The sequence below is a fragment of the Rhinoraja longicauda genome, chromosome 11 (genome assembly GCF_053455715.1).
Source record: "Rhinoraja longicauda isolate Sanriku21f chromosome 11, sRhiLon1.1, whole genome shotgun sequence".
In the NCBI taxonomy this organism is placed as follows: domain Eukaryota; kingdom Metazoa; phylum Chordata; class Chondrichthyes; order Rajiformes; family Arhynchobatidae; genus Rhinoraja; species Rhinoraja longicauda.
In genome coordinates, this window is record NC_135963.1 from 32,255,684 (window position 1) to 32,280,237 (window position 24,554).

General features: G+C 41.2%; 1 protein-coding gene across 12 annotated transcripts in view; it reads left to right on the forward strand.

The window, feature by feature from the left end:
• The window catches only part of dab1a (DAB adaptor protein 1a), a 525,252-nt gene that overhangs the window by 495,501 nt on the left and 5,197 nt on the right, over nt 1–24,554 (forward strand). For all 12 annotated transcript variants that reach the window (XM_078407331.1, XM_078407334.1, XM_078407339.1 and 9 more), the window contains 4 exons: nt 4,661–4,714; nt 22,491–22,553; nt 23,374–23,500; nt 23,822–24,328. In XM_078407331.1, the coding sequence (XP_078263457.1) occupies nt 4,661–4,714; nt 22,491–22,553; nt 23,374–23,500; nt 23,822–24,328 (751 nt within the window). The remainder of the gene's footprint in view (nt 1–4,660; nt 4,715–22,490; nt 22,554–23,373; nt 23,501–23,821; nt 24,329–24,554) is intronic.

The following is a 24,554-nucleotide window of genomic DNA, read 5'->3' on the forward strand; positions in this document are numbered from 1 at the left end:
CCTGTATAGAAGTATATGAAGAGGATGCCACGGTCAACGATGTCAGTGACTGGCGACTTTGTCGAGGCTCTATGAGGCGCTGGTAAGGCCGCATTTGGAACATTGTGAGCAATTTTGGGCACCACATCTGAGGAAGGATGTGCTGGCTCTGGAGAGGGTCCAGAGGAGGTTTACAAGAATGATCCCAGGAATGAGTAGGTTAACATATAATGAGCGTTTGTCGGCACTGGGCCTGTACTCACTGGAGTTTAGAAGAATGAGGGGGGACCTCATTGAAACATACAGAATAGTGAAAGGCTTGGATGGAGTGGATGTGGAGAGGTTGTTTCCACTAGTGGGAGAATCTAGGACTAGAGGTCATAGCCTCAGAATTAAAGGACGTTCTTTTAGGAAGGAGATGAGGGGAGATTTATTTAGTCAAAGGGTGGTGAATCTGTGGAATTCTTTGCCACAGAAGGCTGTGGAGGCAAAGTCAGTGGATATTTTTAAGACAAAGTTAGTTAAATTCTTGATTAGTACAGGTGTCAAAGGTTATGCAGAGAAGGCAGAATGAGGTTAAGAGGGAGAGATAGATCAGCCATAACTGAATGACGGAGTAGACTTGATGGGCCGAATGGCCTAATTCTACTCCTATTCCTTATGACATGACCTTTACTGGAGCTGCTGCAGAACCATGGCAGGAAATGGAACCTAATTGCAGGTATCCAAACAAGGGGCTTCAGTTAAAAAATGCATGACTTTGGGAGGTTACAGATTATCAGATGCTGAGGAGAGGATAAGGTTGGAGATGGAACAGGGATTTGTAAGATTGGAGAGGCAGGGCTGGTTAATGAGGAGAGGGGTGACAACAGCTCGGCCTTAGGAAGTGACAACAGTTCTGGAGGATTAAAAAATTGCTAACACCCGCATGGGCCATAGAAAGATTTGTTGAATAATCAGCAGTTTAATGGGAATGGAGTGAGGGGGCAGGAGGTGGGGTTCATTGAGAAGTGAGTTTGAAGATAATATGAGGGTAACTCAGAGAGAAAGGTCTTGATTTGGGTCAGATGAAGAACAATGAAAGGTTTCTCTGGTAGGTAGCTGAAGGCAGAGCCATGGTGGAGGCAGCAGGTGGACGGTTCTAAATGACAAAGAAATCCACAGTTTCTTAGACTCAGTATATGTCACGAATTATGACAAAATTGTGACATTCATTAACAAGGAGTCCTTTGTTACTGGCTAGCAAGTATATTTATTTGGATCGAATGAAGTGTCAGAACGATTGGGTTGGGGACAACTATTAGACCAAGATTATTAGAGGGCGGTTTTGGTAGGAGAGCTTAATATGTTTATTATACTGCATTTGAGAATAATTAGATAAACATCTATTGTCAATAGCCCCCTTTAATGTTTTTAATCATTTAAAAAAGTGATTATTTAAAAACAGTTTTTTAAAATTGCTTTTATTAACATTGATATTTCTTAAATTGAAACTTTTATGAACTATTTGATACATGTAGATTTGGGATTGATTTCAAGTATATCTCTAAAAATAACATGCCAGCATGATGCTTTACACTCAGGTGTTGCACAGAGTAATACACCTATACTCCCACACTCTGTTAAGTTCCAGATCTCAGCCACTTCTCTGTAATGGAACACTGAGTGGAGAATCGATTTTCTTAGTGAAGAAAAATGGGATAAGGAATGATCTCAGACTCATTTCATGCACTTCTTCAGAGAAAATTGAAAGCAAGTCAAGTGGCTTGAGAATGAGAAGTCAGAGGAATGTTTATGACCAGCTGTTATGCTAAATTGAAAGTTTTAAGTGTAAACTGCATACATTTTCTCAGGTACAATGTTAGTATTTCTCACTTTAAATTCCACAGGTGCCCCATTGTTTTTAATCCATATAAATAGAGAGTGGGCAGTAGTGCAGATTGCAAAATTGCTGTTTGATATCAGTGCTGCTTCCTGGAGTTTTGGAGCGTCGCGGGCAGTTCTGATTGCCCCATTACAGGAAAGATGTGGAGGCTTTGGAAAGGATGCAGAGGAGCTTTATCTGAATGATACCTGGACTAGGGGGTATTAACTGCAGAGAGAGGTTGGACAAACGTGGATTATTTTCTCTGAATTGCCGAACGTTGCAGGGAGACCTGATAAAAATAAATAAAATTATGAGAAGCATAGAAAGGGTAGACAATCAGAATCCTTTTCCCAAGGTGGAAAAATCAAATACCAGGGGGCATAGCTTCACGGTGAGAGGGGAACATATTAAAGGAAATGTGTGGGACAAGTGTTTTACTCAGAGGGTGGTAAGTGCCTGGAACTGGCTGCCAGGGTTCATAGTTGAGGCAGATACGATAATGGCATTTAAGAGACTTTTGGATAGGTATATGCAGTAGGTATGCAGGGAATGGAGGGATATGGATTATATGCAGGCAGATTGGACTTGATCTTGGTATCATGTTCGGCAAAGACATTGTGGGCCGAAGGGCCTGTTCTTGTGCTGTGCAATTCTTTGTTCTATGCCTCAGTTTGCATGGAATATCACACAGTACAGCACAGGAACAAGCCCTCTGATCCACCGAGTCTGTGTCGACCAATCCCATCTGCATCTGGTCCCTATCCTTTTAGTCCCAACCTGTTGACGTGTAAGTCTAAATGCCTCTTAAACATTGTTTTGGTATCTGCTTTCCGTGGCATCGTGTTTCAGGTGCTCCCCACACTGAATAAACTTGCCTTGCAAACCTCCTTTATCCATTCCCTCTTCTACCTTAAACCTATGCCCTCTAGTATTTGACATTCCCATCCCGGTAAAATACACTGTCTGCCCTATTTATGCCTCTCATAATTGTACATACTTTTATCAGGCCATTCCTAGTCTCCAGAGAAAACCTCCACATTGTTCATATACCTGTAGTGTAGCAAATGGAATTGCACACGATGCTACAAATATAGACCATCTAAAGTTTTATACAACTACAACATGCCTTCCCAACCATTATGTTCAATGCCCAACATACAAGCATGTTGTATGCCTCCTTACCTGCTTTTGTTGCCACTTTCAGGGAGCTGTGGATTGGCTCTGTACATTAAATGCTTCTTAGGATCCGGCTTTCTTCTTGCTTTTGATCTCCTAAAATTAATATTTCACACTTGTCCAGATTCAACTCCAACTATCATTTCTCTACCCAAATTTCCAACTGAACTATATCCTGCTGTATTGTTTATCAACCTTCCTTGCTATATACAATTCCTCTCTTATTTGTATCATCTGTAAATGTACTAATCAATCTGTCTACATGTTAATCTAAATCATTAATATATATTACAAACACCAGAGGTCCCAGCACTTGACCTTGTGGAATGTCACCGGTCACAAGTCTCCAGTTAGAAAAGCACCCCTCAACACAATCTGTCTTCTCTACCAAGCCACTTTCGATCAAATTCACCAACACTCGATGGATCCCATGTGACTAAATCTTCTGGACCAGCCTGCCACGAGGAACCTTGTCAAATGCTTTACTGAAGTCCATGCAGACAATATCTGCTGCACTTCCCTCATCAACTTTCACCATAATCCTCCCAAAAATGTCCGATCTAATGCAAATTTACTCTCCTTCACCTCAGTACATGTGACAATAATAAACTACAGTCAACTAAACTTCTGGGCAATAGCTCAGCACAACACTGCAAAAAATACAGCCCAGTCACAGAGACCAAGTCCCCTCCTCCCCACCCCTCGTCCACCCCCCCGATCAATTCCATCTACACTTCATGTTGCCTTGGAAAAGCAGCCAACATAATCAAGGACCATTTACACCCTGGTTATCCTGCCCGTCCACAACCTCCCGCTAGGTAGAAGATGCAAAATCTAGAAAACAGGTACCACCAGATTCAGGGTGGCAGCTCCTTCCCTACTGTTATCAAACAACTGAACAGTCCTCTCTAAGCTAAGGGTGTAGTTCCGATCTCCCAACCTATCTCATTTTGGCATTTGCACTTTTTTTCTGTACTTACTCTGCAGCTGTAATACCAGAACAATGTAACACCATATCCTGCACTCTGGTATTTTTCTCTTTGCACTGCCTGTTGGCGTGTGTATGATTTGATTGTACTTGTTTATAGAATGATATGACTGCATGGCATGCAATGTTTCTCACTGTATCTTGGTACACGTGACAATAATAAACCAACACCAACTATCTTAGTAATTTTCTTTGTTACTTTCCCATCTCAGATACATTGCCTTAATATGTCATTTACTAAAACTGATAACTCATCAAAAATACTCAACCAAGGTAAGCAGGTATCAAGGAGCAGTCGTCTCTGAAATATAATAATCTAATTTGGGCTCTATTGCTTCCCAGAGCTCTGAAACAGCTCTGAAATTGAAGGTTCATTTTATTTTAAATCTAATAAACGTAACAAGGGCAAATGACATGGAACCAATTAATTGGAACCAATGAATTGCACCCACTGAATATTAGATTGCGAGGCCTTGATAAGCCAGTAACAGTGATGCTCCAGTTTATGGAGCTGTTTGGGAGATACAACTCAATGTGCCAGAGTTTGACATCATTGTGCATCCACACAGTCAACAAACTTTCCTTTCAAACACTAAAAATGATGTCACAGTTTATTAATTAGAATATTTGTTTGATTGTTTTACATCTAGGTGCCCACAAGCCATCAGAAGGAAGGTGTCTATGACGTGCCAAAAAGCCAACCAGTAAGTCAAGTCTGTATCTTATATATCATGTCCTAAAATAACACTCTTTGTATTACTGATCATTCATAAGAATCTTAAAACAAAGATATGTAACCTCTACAATTCTGTTTTTGAAGCCTAGTATCTCAACTCATTGATCTACACTGGGATATGCTTTCATCTAATCTTATTTTAGTTTAGTTCAGCGATGCAGCACGGAAACAGGCCCTTTGGCCCACCAAGTATGCGCCAACCAGCGGCCCCTGTACACTAGCACTATCCTGCAGACTAAGGACAATTTACAATTTTTACCAAAGCCAAATGAACCTACAAACCTATATGTCTTTGGAGCTTGGGAGGAAACTGGAGCACTGGGAAAACCCACACAGTCACAGAGAGAACGTTATTCACATTTTAAAGTTGAAATCTATCTCCTAGGGAGGGGGAGGGATGGGGGGAGGAGGGAGGGGTGGTTGAGGGGGATGGAGTGGGGGTGAGGGGAAGGAGGGGAAGGAAGGGAAGGAAGGGAGGGGGGTGGAGTGAGTGGGTGGAGTGAGTGGGTGGAGGAAAGGGGGAGGGGAGAGTGAGGGAGGAGAGGGTGCTGCACCAATGCAGGAGGTTTGGGCCCAACGGGTCCACTTGGCCTAGTACTTATTAAACTTGGTGGAGGATCTGCCTCCATCATATCTTAGGAGATGCTCTCCATATTTAAGTCATCATCTGGGTGAAAAAACTCTTCCTCAAATCCCTTCTGAATTTCCAAAAGCCACAAAATGCTGGAAATACCTTATGATTTTCTATAACTCTTGTCAGGACACCCTCTGCACCAAGGCAAACAAGCCTAGCCTTTCCAGTCTCACCTCATAACTGAAACATTCCATCCTGGACAAAAGTTAGACAAATTTCCTCTGCACGCCACAAAACAAAACTATAATGTGATAACTAAAACTGCTCACAGTACTCCCGCTGTTGTCTCTCTAATGCTTTATAAAATTGCTTCATAAGTTGAACCTTGCATTTATATTCTATGCACAGTCTGTTGAAGACAAGTATCCCTGCATCTTTTCAACCACCTGTGTTGCTATCTTCAGGGATCCTTGAACATGTACATCCACTGAATTACTCCAGTATTTTGTCTGTCTACACCTATATTGCTCTGTTCCTCAGTACTTCCTAAGGTGCTATTATTTGTTGCTTATATCCTAGTTACATTCTCCAAAAGTGCATAACTTTGCATTTTCCAGCATTGAATATTATCTGCCATTTCTTGTTTCATCTTTCAAGTTGATCAAGCACCACTGTTTGAAGCTTTCAATTGCAATATCAACCTTTGACCATCACCCACTGTCTCCTATTATTAAGCCAAATTTGCTTCCAACTGCTCCTGAAATGCTTGTATATTACTGCAGTACTACCCTGCTTTTCCCAACGCTGATTAATCCTATCTTAAATCTAAAATCACTTTTCCAATGATTTCCCTGCCACTGATATTGGATTCACTAGCATGTAATTACCTGGCTTTTCCCTACTGTCCTCCATCTTTCACCCATTCTATGGCCAGAGACGATTTTAAAATATCTGTCAGAGCCCCAGCAATGTTCTCCCTTGCATCAGAGCAGCTTGGACTACAGTTCATGAGACTCTGGGGATTTATTCATCAATAAACCTGCCCAGATATCTCGTACATCTTCCTTTATGATGATAAATTGTTCCAGAATGCCACTGCTCACTTCTTTAATTCTCTAACTACAATGCCCTTCTCGATAGCGAATGCCTGGAAATCTAATTACAGACACAGACACAGACATGGAGTCACAGATATAGAGGCAGCACATGCTGGAATCTTCAGCAAAAAAACAAACTGCTGAAGGAACTCAGCAGGATTGAGCATATCTGTGGGGGGTGAACGAAGAATTGCCAACACTTTGGGTTTCATCCCACATCAGGATGCTGCGTCCTGTGTCCGGGGATAAAATAATCAAAAGTGAAATAGGAATGCACTGAAGGAGTTATTACATAGAAACATAGAAACATAGAAAATAGGTGCAGGAGTAGGCCATTCGGCCCTTCGAGCCTGCACCGCCATTCAATATGATCATGGCTGATCATCCAGCTCAGTAGCCTGTACCTGCCTTCTCTCCATACCCCCTGATCCCTTTAGCAAAAAGGGCCACATTTAACTCCCTCTTAAATATAGCCAATGAACTGGCCTCAACTACCTTCTGTGGCAGAGAATTCCACAGACTCACCACTCTGTGTGAAGAAATGTTTTCTCATCTCGGTCCTAAAAGACTTCCCCCTTATCCTTAAGCTGTGACCCCTGGTTCTGGACTCCCCCAACATCGGGAACAATCTTCCCGCATCTAGCCTCTCCAACCCCTTAAGAATTTTATATGTTTCTATAAGTCTTCTAAATTCCAGCGAGTACAAGCCCAGTCTATCCAGTCTTTCCTCATATGCAAGTCCCGCCATCCCAGGGATTAATCTGGTGAACCTTCTCTGTACTCCCTCTAAGGCAAGAACGTCTTTCCTCAGGTTAGGAGACCAAAACTGTACACAATACTCCAGGTGCGGTCTCACCAAGGCCCTGTACAACTGGAGACACTACATTACTGGAGACAGATTCAATTGTAGCGTTCTAAGAGGAGCCCAATAAATGGCTGATAACACTGAAACGTGCTTGATGGGTTAGGCAACACCTGTGAAAAGAAAAACAGAGTTCATATTTCAGGTCAATGGTTCTTCAACTGGTTTTCTCTTGCTTTTGATAAATCCCTACAATAACCCATTTTCCCAATGCAACAGTCATATTTGATTTTGCCACGACTTGTCAGGTTGGTGGTGCGTATGAGTGGTCAATAAATGATTTTGGCACATTGGATTACAAGCAAATTGAGAGTAGAAAACTAAGAACAAAAATTGAGATTGAAAAATAATTATATTAAATTGCTAAATTAGTTATTTCATTCATAACCTTCTACATGGTTTCATTAATGAAGCTGGCCTCAAGGGGTTTTACTTTATTAATGCAAAATCTTTTAAAACTCAGCAATACAATTTTCTATAAAGCACGGCTTAAAACTCAGCAATACAATTTTCTATAAAGCACCGCTTAATCCAAGCTGAGTGTATTTATATATATAGGTACTTTAACTTCACTAGTAGGACTTTGTTGCATGTAATATAAGAAAGAAAATCTATTGAGCCTAACATAAAATTCCATGTTCCTTCTTGTTCTTTCATGTTCTCCCCTTCTCATACATTCACACCAATTTCTTGCATTGTTACTTTAAGCAGTACTTATATAATTTATTGCCCCTTATAATTTTTATGTCATATTCTAAATATTCAATTCCCTTCACACATCTTGTCATGATATTTGACGGCAAAATCACATGGGACACATTTGTAATTTTTTTTGGAGATAGATGCCAAAACTGTGCAAGTAATTTAAAAGCTTGTGCACAATTTATTTATGTAGGTCATGGGAATAATGTCTGTCGCATATTAGTCTTATAACTCCAGAACTTGTAAAGTGTCAGCTTCTATAGTATTTTTCATAGAATCAAGGAGTTGCAGAACACAAGCAGGCCCATTCAGCCCTTGGTTTGAGCTGACTATGATGCCTGTCCAATCCCTCTGAGCCTTTCCAATCTAATTACCTGTCCAAATGCCTTTTAAATGTTATAATTGTAGCTGCATTGACCACCTCCTCTGGCAGCTCATTACAGATAACCACTACCTCTGTGTAAAAAAAAAATTACCCCATACATCTCCTTTAACATTTCTTACTTCTCATTTTCTTCCTGTGCTATGTAGTTCTCAATTCCCCTGCTCTGTGAAAAAGACTCAAATGATCCATGCTCCTCATAATTTTATGAAGCTTTATAAGGTCACTCTTGAGTTTCCTACCTTCCTGGGAGAATAAACACACCCAATCCAATCTCTCCTTGTAACTGCAGCCCTCCATTCCAGAGAACATTCTGGTGGATCTCTTCCGCACTCTTTCCATTGATACCACATCCTTTCTGTTGTGTGACAACCAGAACTGAACACACTACTCCAAGTGCTGACTAACCAATGTTTTGCACAGCTGTAGCATGACTCTCATATTCAATGTCTCGGCCTATAAAGGCAAGCATACAAAATGCCATCTTCAATTCCCTCCCCTATCTTCTATTGGCATGTTTTCAAAGGATACCAAGGATCCTAATCGATTCAGATATTTTATTGTAAAGAACAACAGGCAACTGAATGATGCTGGAAGTACAACTAAACAGATGGGAAATATAAGGTATCACCTAAATGTTTGGTAGTGCTTTTTGATGTCATCTATATCCTTGAGTCTAAGGAAACAATGCTGATGACGTTTTTCACATGATTTCTCAAAATGTTTATGAAATTAGGATTAAATCGTGTCGGCTACCTTTCCTGTTTTGAAGAATCTTCAGGAACTTGGTACTTGCAATTTTATTTTACATACAGCACTCCCTCTTTGCCATAGAATCATAGAAAATAGGTGCAGGAGGAGGCCATTTGGAGCCAGCACCACCATTCATTGTATCATGGCTGATCATCCACAATCAGCAACCCGTGCCTGCCTTCTCCCTATATCCTTTGATTCCGCGAGTTCCTAGAGCTCTATCTAACTCTCTTTTTAATTCATCCAGTGAATTGGCCTCCCCTGTGGCAGAGAATTCCACAAATTCACAATTCTCTGGGTTAAAAAGTGTTTTCTCATCTCAGTTTAAAATGGCCTCCCCTTTATTCTTAGACTGTACCCCCTGGTTCTGGATTCCCCCAACACTTTCCTGCATCTAGCTTGTCCAATCCTTTTATAATTTTATACGTTTCTATAAGATCCCCTCTCATCCTAAATTCCAGTGAATACAAGCCCAGTCTTTCCAATCTTTCCTCATAACGGAACCTACGCTGCACTGCCTCGAAAGCAAGAATGTCCTTCCTCAAATTAGGAGACCAAAACTGCACACAATACTCCAGATGTGGTCTCACCAGGGCCCTATACAACTGCAGAAGGACATCTTTACTCCTCGACTCAAATCCTCTTGTTATGAAGGCTAACATGCCATTAGCTTTATTCGCTGCCTGCTGTACCTGCATGTTTACTTTCAGTGACTGGTGTACAAGGACACCCAGGTCTTGTTGCATTTCCCTTTTTCCTAATCTGACACCAATGAGATAATAATCTGCCTCCATGTCACCAAACTGGATAACCTCACATTTATCTACAATATACTGCATCTGCCATGCATCTGCCCACTCACTCAACCTGTCCAAGTCACCCTGCAACCTCCTAGCATCCTCCTCGCAGTTCACACTGCCAACCAGCTTTGTGTCATCTGCAAATTTGCTAGTGTTACTTCTAATTCCATTATCTAATTCATTAATATATATTGTAAATAGTTGCGGCCACAGCACCGAGCCTTGCAGCACTCCACTCGCCACTGCCTGCCATTCTGACAGGGACACGTTTATTCCTACTCTTTGTTTCCAGTCTGCCAACCAATTCTCTATCCATGTCAATACCCTACCTCAATACCATGTGCTCTAATTTTGCCCACTCCTGTGTGGGACCTTATCAAAGGCTTTCTGAAAGTCCAGATACATTACATCCACTGGCTCTCCATCATCCATTTTACTTGTCACATCCTCAAATAACTCCAGAAGATTAGACAAGCTGGATTTCCTCTTCATAAATCCATGCTGACTTGGATCAATCCTTTTACTGCTATCCAAATATGCCGTTATTACTTCTTTAATAATTGACTCCAGCATCTTCCCCACCACCGATGTCAGGCGAACTGGTCTATCATTCCCCGTTTTCTCGCTCGTTCCTTTCTTGAAAAGTGGGATAACATTAGCTACCCTCCAATCCACAGGAACTGATCCTGCATCTATAGATTCTTTCTCACCTCCTTGTTGCACTAAACACAGTGCAGGTTCTAGCCCCCTAATCTGCTTGCACAAATGAGCTTTGATTTTCCCTGGAATCTTTAGTCTAGTCCTTATTTCTATTTGATGATATTATTTCCTTCATCATTTTTTGCTCATTGACTTCTGCATTCTCCCTTGCCCTCATGACTTTCCCCACTTGCATCATACTTTTGTACTTTCTGTGCTGGCTTTTGTACTTCCATGAAAACACATTCTCTCTGGTATGGCTGTTGGTACTCTTCACGCCTTGCTGCAAATAAAGAAAGAGAGGGGGAGCGGGACGATGTTAAGGGCCTCGACAGAGAAAGGTCTCGCCACCACAGGTGGAGCGTTTTAATTCAGGGTGATCAAGAAAGCAGAATTAGAAAATACAAATACTTCTTTGGGTTATAGATTGGTAGAATATAACATTTAAGCTGATCTTTGAATTAAATATAACACCAAGGTTATGATCATTGTGGTTCAGTTTCAGACAGTTGCCAGCAGGTAGTCTGTCAGAGGATTCTTGCCTTTGGCTCCCAGTAGCTGCTTATACCTTTGCAAAGGGTGATCAGTGGTCACACCAAAAGAAAACAAGTGCTTGCTAACAGGTTTCTTGGCCTTTGGACTGTCATGGATGGTGATCACTAGGTGGGGACTAGGATCAACAAGTTCCAGCCCAATGAACTCTGTTTCTCTCTCTCTACAAATGCTGCTGCCATGTAATGTATTTCTAGCTTTCTGTTTTTGTTTCAGATTTCCATCATCTGCAGCATTTAGCTTTTTAAATTAAATTTTTTTTTCTGCCAAAGATTAACAAAGTTATGAGAAAGCATATTACAAGAGATGTTTGTTAAAGTAGATGAGTTTGTAGCCAGAGAAGTGAAGAACTTGCTATGGTGCGATGGTGAAATTCATGCTTTGAAAAGAAAAGTACATCCCTTTTGTATTCCTGAAATGTATTATTATTCACAGTACAAATGCTGGAACTGAGCATGTTTAATAGCACTTTAAATGTGACATGGTACATACAGTAAGTGCTTCCTTTCAGTGATTTTTTAAATTTTATTTCCTAACTTATACATTAACTTTTTGCATTTATTCAGCTTATGAATGGATCTCTTTGCCATTGTGCTGAGCCATGGATGGGGCTTAGAATGTATCATGACTAGAAATATGAGGAACATTCGGGAAGGGTGAAGTGAGGGCGCATTGATGAAAATCCTGAAAAGGATTGAATAGCGGACATTGGAGCAAACAGTGGAATCAAATCCACTTCTGATACAGGATTTACAAAATCAAAACTTTATTCTTTGCTTTCACTACAATCACCAGTGTTATTCTTGTTTCTGCTCTGACTCATTCAGCTTAGCTGGTTTCCCTGTCAGGTTCTTCTACTGATATTTACACTGATAATAAGAAGCACAGGGATTATTTTATATCATCAACTAACAGGTTTATCCCTTTTATGATCCAGCATTGAATATATATTTTTTAATGCTGATTGTATCATTCAATGGTAATGCATTATTCCTGAACATTATATACAACTGGCTGAAATAGCTTTTCGCTAAACAGAAATACATACCAGTAACAAATGCGTGTTATAAGAAACTGCTAAATATCTGGTGCTATGGCGGATTATGATATTACAATTTCCCAAACCGGTACATGCCTTTTAAACAATATTTAACTTAAATCACTGAATGGAAATTTTCAAAATATTATTAATTAAATTATATACAGCTATCAGTCTCTCTCATTTGCATTACATCCCTCACCTCAGCAAAGATGTCCTATTCTACTTACTGCTGTCCTCATCGAGGACATTCTTAAAGGACATTATTCTTACATTGACGCTATTCATAAAGGACATTGGATCTTATCTGTGCATTATTACACTATAATGCTGAGAACTATATTCTGCATTCTGTATCTTCCCCTTTGCTGTACTTTTGTACTTTAGTTTGCCTTGATTGTATTTATATATAGTATAGACCAAGTGGACCCGTTGGACCCAAACCCCTCCTGCATTGGTGCAGCACCCTCTCCTCCTCTCCCTCCATCCCCCTCCCCCTCCCCCTCCCCACCCCACCCCACTCCATCCCCCTCAACCCCCCTTATCTTCCTCCCTCCCTCCCCCTCCCTCCCTAGGAGATAGATTTACACTTTAAAATGTGAATGACTTTAAGATTCAAGAGATTCAAGATTCAAGATAGCTTTATTTGTCATCCAATATTGGACGAAATTCAGTCACCCACAGTCCAACAATAAAAGCATTAAATAGGCATTAAAATTACACAACCCCAAAAACACAGTCCAACAATAAAAGCATTAAATAGGCATTAAAATTACACAACCCCAAAAACACACAAAAAAAAAGAAACATCCATCACAGTGAGTCTCCTCCAGTCCTCTTCTCACTGCGATGGAAGGCCACAATGTCTTTCCCTTCTCCTGCCGTCTTCTCCCGCAGTCAGGTTGCTGTGGTTGCAGGCCGCGCCGGACGGTCCGCAGCGGCCCGAGCCTAAGGCGAGTCGCAGGCGCTCCCGCAGCCTCCGAAGACGGCCGGCTCCGGTGATGGTAAGTCCGGTCCGCGGGCTCAGCGAACCGGAGCCCTGGAGGCCGACAGCTCCAGGAGTTGGGCCGATGGTAGGCCGCAGCAGGAACGGAGACAACACCCAGAAGGGACACATATTTACAATTTTACAGTTCCCTCCCTCCCTCCCCCCCACATACACACATAGTACACAAACACAAAAACACGACATCACAACTACAATTAAGACAAAAAAACACAAAGACAAATGGACGGCAGGTAAGCCGCAGCTGCTATGGCAGCGCCGCCATTTTGGAATATATATAACACCGATTTCAATGAAACTTCTTCCATTAGCACCAAAATGACGACAGTGAGTAAGGTGGGCCTAAAATTGTCTCGCTTTTGTGTCCCGTTTTGGCTGTAGTTCAGGAACAAACAAACAAACGTTTTAGTAAATAGATTATCTAATCTGATTGGATAGCATGCAAAACCAAGCTTTTCACTGTACCTCAGTACACGTGACAATAATAACCATAAACCTGAAGTGTCAGAGAATTCCCCTGCTCTGGATGTGTACAATTACCTCCATTCATGGGAGGCTGGAAGCCCTAGATTGCTCTCTGCCATAACTTTGTTCCCTGAATACCATCTCTCCACTGGCAACTGTTCTAATTTCCCTGTGCTAATTGTGCATCCTCTTTGTAGTCATGAAAAATTTGACTTTTCAAACTGAAGAGTGAAGCAATGAGTCAGTAGAATGCTTCAAGTATTCATTCCAATATTTTTCCTGTCAGGTGTCAGAACTGCAATGCTTTGTTGATGCTTTGCACAAATTTTCTGTTAAATTAAATCAGATGGTAACATTTCAGGTGTCTCAAGATAATGACTTCCTCAAATGTGTAGCAGAAAGAGCAAGTTCTTTCTTTTCCTGTAAAGAAGTAATAATTTGCAATTCTGTTTTTTACCTGGTATTTTTAATCTATCAAACCGTAAAGTTCAGTATAATTAAATCCATTAACATGTTGCAGGTTGTGTTATTTGTTGTCATTTTCTCCTCTCTGAGACCTTTGCTTTGAATCGCGGTGTCTTGAGCAGTAGTAGTCCTCCATGGGTTTCCTGTTTTATGGACACACTGCCTATTGTGCACATTCATCACTGACCATCAGATGGCAAAAGCCACACACTCTTCTGTGAATGGAACACATTGTAATGCCTGTTGCCTCATCTCAAATCAGAGATTTAAGTTTGATCCTGTTCTTTGACTCAAGCCGCACGGATTGATCCACATTTAATCCATTAACCAGGGATCTTTTACATTTAACCTAGATTCTTGCTGTCTCTGTGGCTACAACACATAGCACATCACAATGAACATTTAATCTTGGATTTTACTGTCTCCGTATTCTGATGTGCACTAAATTGCATTGCAGAGTTTATTTGGAATCGTGCTTACTCTGTCTCTCCGTCATCGCAACGTGCCGTTAATCTGGGATTTTACAGTCTCTGTGCTCCAACATGACCGAGTCACACTCTACCTGTTAATTCAGGAACTCGCTTTGCCTTTGGCTCCATGGCATTTAGTCTGGGATCTTGCCTCATCTGTGGCTCTGCACCACACCACACTGCACAGTCTCTGCAGAATTCTACTGCCTCTTTGTCTCTACACTTTAGAACAATAAGCGAGTTCGGTATGTCGGTAAACACAAGGAATGATGGGATTTGTCAAAGGTCATTCTGGATTTTAAAAAGCGAACGCAGCGCTGTATAAAGTGTGTATAAATTGTTAACTATTCTACCAAAGAATTAATCTAGAATTCTGTCAACTCAATAGCTTCCTTTCTTGTTCTGCTGTTCACACACCACTTACACAGTCCCAGTTCTAGTTCAGTTCATTAATCTGCAATTATGAGATATTCAAAAAGTTAAAGAATTTATTATTTTCATTTAATCCTTAGTGTGTTTGCTACTGGAATAAAGAAACATTTTCTTATATTTATTCATAATTTATGTGTAAAAATATATTTAATCTGAGGCAGGCAGCGACTGTAACAGTGTGACATGGGCCGATTCTTTACCTACAGGTGGTGTGAATGTACCGTTAAGGCAAAGATTCATCTCAGAGGAAAACTGAGTACAGGGTTGGCCCTGTGAAAGAGCCGCCAATCCGATATAAGACATTTAACTGCAAAATGCCTGCCCTTTAGTATTGGATAGATTGAGTGGAGGGTCTGTGCTGTTCTAACTTTGCGGTGGTTGTGGTGCGTTTCCCCCGCCATCTCGCCCAGTGCACGTTGACCAGCCCAGTTCACCATCCCTTGTTAGCGGAGGCTCTTTGTGCAGGTGTTACCTGCTCTTTGTGCAGGTGTTACCCGAAGCCCAAAGGGTTTGTGTAAGTTCTGCGTTAGGATCGGGCACGCAGTGAGCTAGCGAGAGGGCTATCAGATCAGCCCAGGTTGCCGAGTGGCCGAAGGGCAGATTTTAATGGGTCGTTATTAAACGGTTCCGTCTGTGCGGTATCGCCAGCTCTCTCTCTCCCAGATCCCCCACCCCAACTGTCGACAAGGTCTGACTGAGAAAATGCTCCCACATATTACGGGTTGGCTTCGCGTTTGCCCACTCGCTGGGGGGGGGGCGGCGCCTCCTTCACAGAGAGCAAGAACAGGTCCCGTCAGCTGCGGAGCTGCGACCCACTCCTGAGTGAAGCCTCTAGTTTGGCTGCAGTTCAAATGGCTGCAAATTCTCATCATTAGCACCGCCTGGTCACCCGGACCCGGCTCCCGTCTGTGTGCCCTGACAGGCTGGAACCAACCGCAGAGGTTAAAGCGACAGCATCTTTATTTAAACCAACCCATCTCGAAAGTTTAACCAGCCTGTTCAAATCCAATCTGAACTTTCCAACCTACCCCCCCACCACACAGCACATTCTCCGCGTTTCCTTCAATCCAGGAAGGTTGTTTAGAAAGGAATGTAAGGACTGTCTCAAATTTGTTGACCACACAACTTGTAATTCGTGTAAATCAATATCGAATTTGAATGGCTGTGACTCAGGCTAATGCCAGGGATTTGATAATTGACGGGCTCGTTCCAGGCATTCTTGCGTTTTCAAGGCTGGTGCTGTATTGAGTCAATAATTTAAATAGATAAAATTGTGGGTTATGCTGCAGTCTGCAGTACCCTGACATATTTGACAGATACATTTATTTATAAATCTCTGAAATGAATACGCAGGTCCGTACACACACACTAGCTCAGCTGGCGAGAATGGTTATCCCGAATGACCTATGACCTGGACAGGCGCAGTTGTAATACCGAACTCGCTTATTCAGAGCACTGCACTTTACATTTAACCTGCATTGTTGTGTCTGCGGCATTCTATACTGTGGTCGATAGTTTACAATTCAGGTCATTCAATCTTTTATTGATGCTCTGATTTGGGGAAGAATAAAGTTCTTTAAAACATTTTAATGATCCTTTCTGTGGTGTGATGGAATAAATTTGATAATCTTCAGTAGAGCACAGACATTCTGATCGTATCTGGAGGCAATTTGGCCAATTCTGCCTGTGTAGGCCAAATAATCACTTTTAGTCATATCCCACTTCTCAGCTCTTGATTGATTGAACATCACGTCACATTTGAATGGCTCTCTCCCATTACTACACTTATGGGCGGTTTTTCCTCATTGATTCGGTGCTTTCTCGTAATTCATTCAATTCTCTTCTATGAGGAATAAATTCCTCATATCTAGTTTGACCTCTTAAAATGTTATCTATATACTCTCGTTTGTTTGTTTGTTCCTGAACTACAGGCAAAATGGTACACGATAGCACGACAATTTTAGGCCCACCTTACTCACCGTCATCCCTTTGGTGCTAATGGAAGAATTTTTATTTAAATCAGTGTTATATTAAGTTATTCACATTTTAAAGTTTAAATCTATCTCCTAGGGAGGGAGGGTGGAGGAAGGGAAGGAGGGAGGGGGTGGAGGGAGGGGGGCGGGGGAGAAGGGGTGGGGGAGGAGGGGAGGGGGGAGGATAGGGTGCTGCATTAATGCAGGAGAGGTTTGGGCCTAACGGGTCCACTTGGTCTAGTACATAATTGAAACTCTCCTCCACCTCCTTAGTTACCATGAAAGCAATCCAAATCCAAGCAAACTTCCTTCAAAGCAAAACATTTCCAGACCTGGCAACATCTTCACACATCACCTTTTTACCTTTCCAGTGGTATATTCCTCTTAATTTCCCTTGCCTTTTGAGAACCGTATCCCCATCTGCACAAACCAGTTGTTGCTGCTGAAGGAAACAATAAACAATAAAAGGAGATGAGAATATTAAGAGTAGTGTGTCTTCTCAATCAACAAAGAGATACTGAGTAGGAAGACTTCTTATTGTAGATGAAAAATCAATTTTGAATAGAGCTGCATTATATTTACTGCCAAACTAAATTTATTATAAATGAGGATTAATTTTATTTCTGAGCAATTAAGGTAATGGAACTCAGCCATCTGCAGAGTTTAATAATCTGTGGGCAGTTTTCTTTACGAAATAGGATTCATATTTCAAACGGTACTGTTTTAGCATGTCGGATCACTGATGGGGATTGATGAGGAACTGATAAGGTATGTGCTGTCAGCAAATAGACTGGATGTAGTTGTTTATATCATTGGGAAAACATTCAAGTAGGGAAGGTTAGATAAAAACAGAAATTACTAGAAATATTCAACAGATCAGGCGATATCTGTGGGGCGAGAAACAGATTTAATGCTGAAACTCTTCACGCTGAAATCCTTTCATCAGAGTTTGGATGTACGAGGTACAGCATTCTGAACTTCACCTCCTTCATAAAATCAGGTAACTTTTACAGTACAGTTAGATCTTCTATAACTAATTGGAACTCCGTCATCTGAGAGGCAGCATGACAGTGAGAAATGATAGAGAGCCTATGATAGAACCTTGGAATGTACGAGGTGAGGAGAAGAGAAGTGAGAATATTTGACTGTAGGTGAAAAAAATAAGAAAGGACCCACACACCTGAATGCTCATCTCACACCCGGATGGTGATGAAGCAGAACTGGTGTCAAAAGACAGCAGATGTTGACGAAGCCAAGGAGGTTCAGACTACCTTTAGCACAAACACATAGCAACATAAGCACTTCAACAGAGTGGCAAGGACAAAAACTGATGGCAGGGATTCAGACAAGCAGTTCCACGAAAGATGAGCATAGATTTGGGAAGCTACGGCCCATTTAAAGACTTGAGAATGGAAAGGGAGTTTGGGGATAGGGCAAGTTATTTATCCATTAGCTGTCATGTACCTCATATTCTTCCATTGCAATAATATCTATTGAAACAAATATCAAAATAGGACATACTACAACCTTCCTATTTTTTTTACATTAATCGTGCATATATTCCCGTGCTCTATGGATTCATTCACAATGGTCAGGGTTCGCTTCACATCTAATTTAAATTAAGATGTAGGTAATGTAAGCTTCTGTTACATGTTACATTATGTAGAATGTGGTACATGTTCCAGATAGCTCAGCGTAGCTCATATATGTTGTGTCTATACACTGAAGTTCATTCTACTTGACTGCAGTGTGGAGAAGGTAGTTGGCCATTTACTTAATAAGTTAAGCATTACTTATCCTTACAGAACATGATTGTTGAAGTGGTTGTTCTATTAGCAGTGCATTGTCACCATCAATATTGCCTAATTTTATAGTCAGAAATGTATGAAATGTTCAAAATCATAAAGGAATTGTTTATTAATCAAATTATTTAACCTGTTATCTGCAGAATTATTCTATTTGACTGATAGGCAATGTGTAATAGTATATTAATAAGCCATCTTATGCAGTTTGCAACACTGCAACATAGTTCTGGCTGTGTAATTTCCTTGAGATGTCAAGATGATGCACTTATCCCTTTGTTATTATTAACATTTAATGAGCATCTGTAAGCTGGTGAGCAGAACTCAGTGAGTGCATTTAACCACCCATGGGCAGTTTCCCAACCAAAATGCAGTGCAGTCAGAGGAATGTAATTCACTCCATTTAGGGCCCATGCTTTTTATTAATGCAAAAACATCCTCAAAACTCATTAAAATCAAAACCAATCTGCACTTATTTGAATAGTAATTGGCTGCTGATAAATTAATGTGGCATAACACTGGAAATAACGGTGTTAATATTTAGGACAGGTAACCCTGAGAGCCTTTTAGTGACGACCTAATTTCCAGCAAATGAACCAACCAGTAACAATACAAACATAAAATGCCCACGTCAACCTCATCCAATTGCAATCATGTTCCTGCTTAGTGAAAAGTGTCTATTGTCTATAAAAGTAATTGCTCCTGAGAGAAAAACAACGTCGTGACTCAACATTAAGTTATACGGTCATCATTTGAGAAAGAAATAGGCTCCAAATATTTACTTCAAACTTTTACTTTCAGGGGAAGATTGTAAGTGGAGTGAGCTGTATTTCCCTGGGATTCAGTTGGTGTTGTCCAACTTGAGTTCTCAGTTGGAATGATGATGATCCATCTGCGATCCAGAATTTAATTATTTTCATGGTTCATTGACTTTCGTTATTATTTTGGCTTACTTTCCTGTCCAGAGAGGTGCGGAAGTAAGAGTATTGTATGGTTGTATTTTACTGAGGTTCAAAAAGCCAGAGGAAACCATTTCAAATCCTGCAGCAATATTTAAACTGGATTTCAAAATGTTCAAATAAATCAGTTGGGATTGATGAAATTTTGAACTGAGCCTCCCAACAGCTCGACTAATATTCTTTAAGCAACCAAGGTAACTGCTCATAACTATATGCATCTTAATGTCTAAATGAGCCTTACAGAGGAACTTTGACTTGTCCCAGGAGAGTGACATCCGGCAGTTCCAGGAAAACTATGTCTTACTATGCAGGACTAGATTGGGATTCCCTGTGAGGCAATGTTTGATGTTTGATCCTTTGATGATGAGAATCTCCTCCTTCAACCCTCCACCTCAACATAGGTACCGGTCTTTGCACTCCAATGAGAACTAGCTTTAAATCGCAGCAACCTGTCCAATGGTCCTGATCCATTGAATTTTCCAAACACCCCATATTCCTGATTCCCAATCTTCTCCCTCCCTGTTGCAAGCTTTCAAAGATGATTAAGAATTAATCACTAAAATGTCTTCAAAGAATTTTTTTTAAATTAGAAAAATTGAAGAAGTACATTGTATATTTTCTGAGTATTTCCCAGCATTTACCATTTTAAACAATTAAATATTTTTAAATAACCAATTAAATTATAATTAAAATAAGAATCATACTTTTTCTCACTTACAGTTGTTCTTGTCTGTCCAGACGAACATGCTTTCTATTTCCTACATTGGGACTGGGCAGTATATGGCCTATTCCTATTCATATTCCATGAATGGTCACCATCTATCCCACACCTCCACCCTCCCCCTGCATCGTTTAGTTTAGTTTTGAGATACAGTGCAGAAACAGGCCCTTCGGTCCACTGAAGGTTCGTCTGTGCTGACAAGCGATCCCCACACACTAACACTATCCTACACACACTAGGGACAATTTTACAATTATACCAAGCCAATCAGCCTACAAACCTGTAGGTCTTTGGAGTGTGGGAGGAAACCGGAGCTCCCGGGTAAAACCCACGCAGGTCACAAAGAGAACATACAAGCTCCATTCATACTAGTACCCATAGTCAGGATCAAACCTGGGTCTCTGGCGCTATAAGGCAGCAACTCTACTGCTGCGCCACCGATGCTTTTAAGGCTTCTAATGCACCGCATCTTCTGAATCATCCAGCCTTGACAACTGCAAAAGGCCTTTAACTACCACAAAGGCAACATCTGGCAGGGTGAAATGCTTGGTAACACCTTCCTCTACAAGTAAAATGCAGGGGGCTGAGGGGGGCTCAAGCTTAATCTTTTGAAGGGTCTCGACCTGAAACGTCACCCATTCCTTCTCTCCAGAGATGTGGCCTGTCCCGCTGAGTTACTCCAGCTTTGTGTGTATCTTCGGTTTAAACCAGCATCTGCAGTTCCTTCTTACACATACTCAATCTTTTTTGTAGTTCTCGCCAAACTCTGTCCATTAAATTGTTTTTTGAAAAGTGTTCCCACAATTTATTAATGTAGGCATTTGAAAGAGAGCAAAGATTTTGGGGGAGCATCGGGAATTCAGAGATACTGATCTGTAATTCAGAAACTACTAATACAAGATCTTTCTTCTGCTCTAATCCTGGATTATAACACCAGTATCCTTTCCTGGCAGTAGCCCGATTAGTCTCTCAGTAGACAAATCAGACTTCAACAGAAAAGGGGCGCAAAAAAAGTGATCCTGGATTGACTTTCTAAGAGAAAGAATAGGGCATCTCAAATGATACGCTGTTCAATTTAATCATTCGATGTTGTTTTTGAGAAACTAGGTCGTTACAATTAGTAGAAAAAAATAATTAGCATATTGTGTTAATAATGTTTAGATTACAGTACCTTGTTTATAAATGCGTTTATCTGCTCCAGTATTAAATATAAATCACAATATCACAGAACTATATGTTACTGGATTAACATCCTCCTACTGGATAATGTTGTGCATTTTAAACTGCAATTAACTGATTATATGTAAAAATCAAGAATGATTGCAAGCTTTTGATCTATATTTTCAGCTTTTTGTCATTAAAGTCAGCACTGAGGTCTCTCCCCCCTCTCCCCCCTCTCCCCCCTCTCCCCCCTCTCCCCCCTCTCCCCCCTCTCCCCCCTCTCCCCCTCTCCCCCCTCTCCCCCCCTCTCCCCCCCTCTCCCCCCCTCCTCCCCCCTCTCCCCCCTCTCCCCCCTCCCTCTCTCCCCCCTTACATCAAAGTATCCATGGGTTGCTCTCCGGATACTGTGTTTGTGGGCTACGTAATCCTTGGTATCCTGATTTCTCAAAGTCCTGTCAGTGTAGGCTCTTCTATCTTGAGGGGTTTGGGTGCTCATCCTCTGATGTTCAGCTCAGTGTTGTGTAGCCAGCAACACATTTGTGGCAACACAGGCTATTCAACCACCAGATAAAAAATCTTCCTCCTTTCTCTTTTAATGTATAAAAAGATTCAGGTGCCCCTAGGGTACAGTGTCTAAATGGAAACATGTTTACAATTCCTGTTGCTATCATATCATTCTATGCCCTTTAAATGTTCACATTGTCCTTGATCTAGGATACTGAGCCGCTACTGTCCCAAAATGTATACAAAACTATCGCAGTTTAATGCTTACAACAATGTCGGTTATGTGCAAAATGTCTCAATAGTCCTGCCGGTGTGTTTCTTTGCAGACAATTAATCAGCTGGACCTCTTTGGTGATATGTCTACTCCCCCTGACATCACCTCCCCTGAGGTAGGTGCCACACACTTCTAATGTCTGTCAATATCACTCAAACTTTCATGGCCACATTTATGTTCTCTTTGTTTGTTGGCTGAATTGAAAGCTAATCAACACGAGGAGAGGACGTTGAATAATCCAGTATCCAAGGTCACTGTTTAAACTTTTGTGTAAATGTTTACATCGGATGGGTAATACTGTGTCAAATAATTCCTGCACAATCTTCGTGGCTTAGGTGAGCATAAAATCGTCAAATTTGACTGTTGCCCAAGATTATACTTACAGGAAAGGCAAATAAATTCCATTGTCAATGGTTGCATTTATTTTGCTTGTGAGAATCCTTATTGTTAGGTGGTTTATGGTAATGTTAAAATCTCTTGCATGCAGTGTTCCTGCCTTGAAATGCCGTTGTTATTTTTATACGACTTTAATATCTGGAGGGAAATATCAAGCATTGCCATTTATTTGATGTGATACAGCAGTAAAGCTGACAGTAAATAGGTCATAGCCATGGACCCTTGAATCAGCTTTAAGACCAATTGAATGGAAATATTTAAGTCCTGAAACCCCACAATGTACTTTTTACTTTTATTAGACTTAATGCGAGGCATATGGAGGAAATTAACTGTAACAATGATAAGGTGGCTTTTGTAATCTCTCTGCAAACATAAGGCATCATTTATGAGATATATTTAAAGGTATTAAAAAAAACTAAGAACACAAAAAGGCTGGAGAAATTTTAAATTTTAAAAGTTGTGCTCAGCAGGTACTGAATTATATGCGCTGCATCTAATTACCAGCCTTATTAAGTCTGTGTCTTTTCTATCCCCTCCAGACGCCAGCATCACCAGCTAATGCCCTTGGACCTGATGCATTTGCTTCTGGAGTTCTTAGTGCTCAGCCGCCTGGGAGAGCCGATATGTTTCGATCTGTTCCATTCAATGCTGCTGCTGTCCCCACAGGTAAACCCAGCCTTTAGGGTAGACACAGCTACATCAGCCAACCCACTGGAGCAGGAAACGATCCGCTCAATGCTTTAACGCCCACTCCTTCTCGAGACCTTATACAATCAATTAAATGGTGGCTGCTTCCTTCCTTATTTCGTCTTCTGAGGAAAGATCTGTCAATATTTCTGCCTTACCTACAAAGATAGCTGGTGATAATCCAAGATGTTAAATTATAGGGTTGTGACTGATTGCTTTAATGGGCGTGACATGTTCCTCGTGCAAGCAGAGTTAAACAGTCAGCCAAGCAGTCTACTGTTTTTGTCATTGTTTTGACAGGATACGTCACAATGGGAGCAGTCGCGCCCGCAGTCTGGGCACAGCAATCGGGTGCTCAAAACATCATCAATCCGATGTTAGCTGGGGTCCAGCCTGCAGCGTGGGGCCAGCCAACATTATTTGCTGTACAGCAGCAGTGGGCCCCCGTTGGAAGCCCATTTCAGCCCACTGTCTTCATGTCAGCACAAACTCCAATGCCACTACAAACTGCCATGTTCAAAGCAGCCTTATCTACTGGCCAGCCCACCATTGCCAGCCACCAGGAGGAGAAATCAAGGCAGAAAATGGGCAAGGAGATGTTCAAAGAGTTCCAAATGGCCAAACCCCCAGCAGTCCCGTCGAGAAAAAGTGAGCAAGCTTCGATCTCCTGCACGTCGGATGCCTTCACAAGCTACTTCAACAAAGTGGGGCTGGCACAGGAGATGGATGATGCAGATGACTTTGATATTTCTCAGTTAAATCTAACCCCAGCAACCTCCAACTCCACACCATCATCAAACAATTCCCGTAAGTTATTTAACTGCTACTATCCTCCCTTTCAATTGAATATGCACATGTAAGAGTTCCTTTTATTCACATTTGTTTTCCTAATTTTGACCAAGAATCATTCACGAGAATATGCATTCACAGGATGCAAAGTGGGATGAATTTGCATGCTTCTGCATTTCTGAATGTGTTTTTTAATGTATTAACAGGTAGGGTGTTAGGGTATCGTAGCAGAATTTAAAAAATG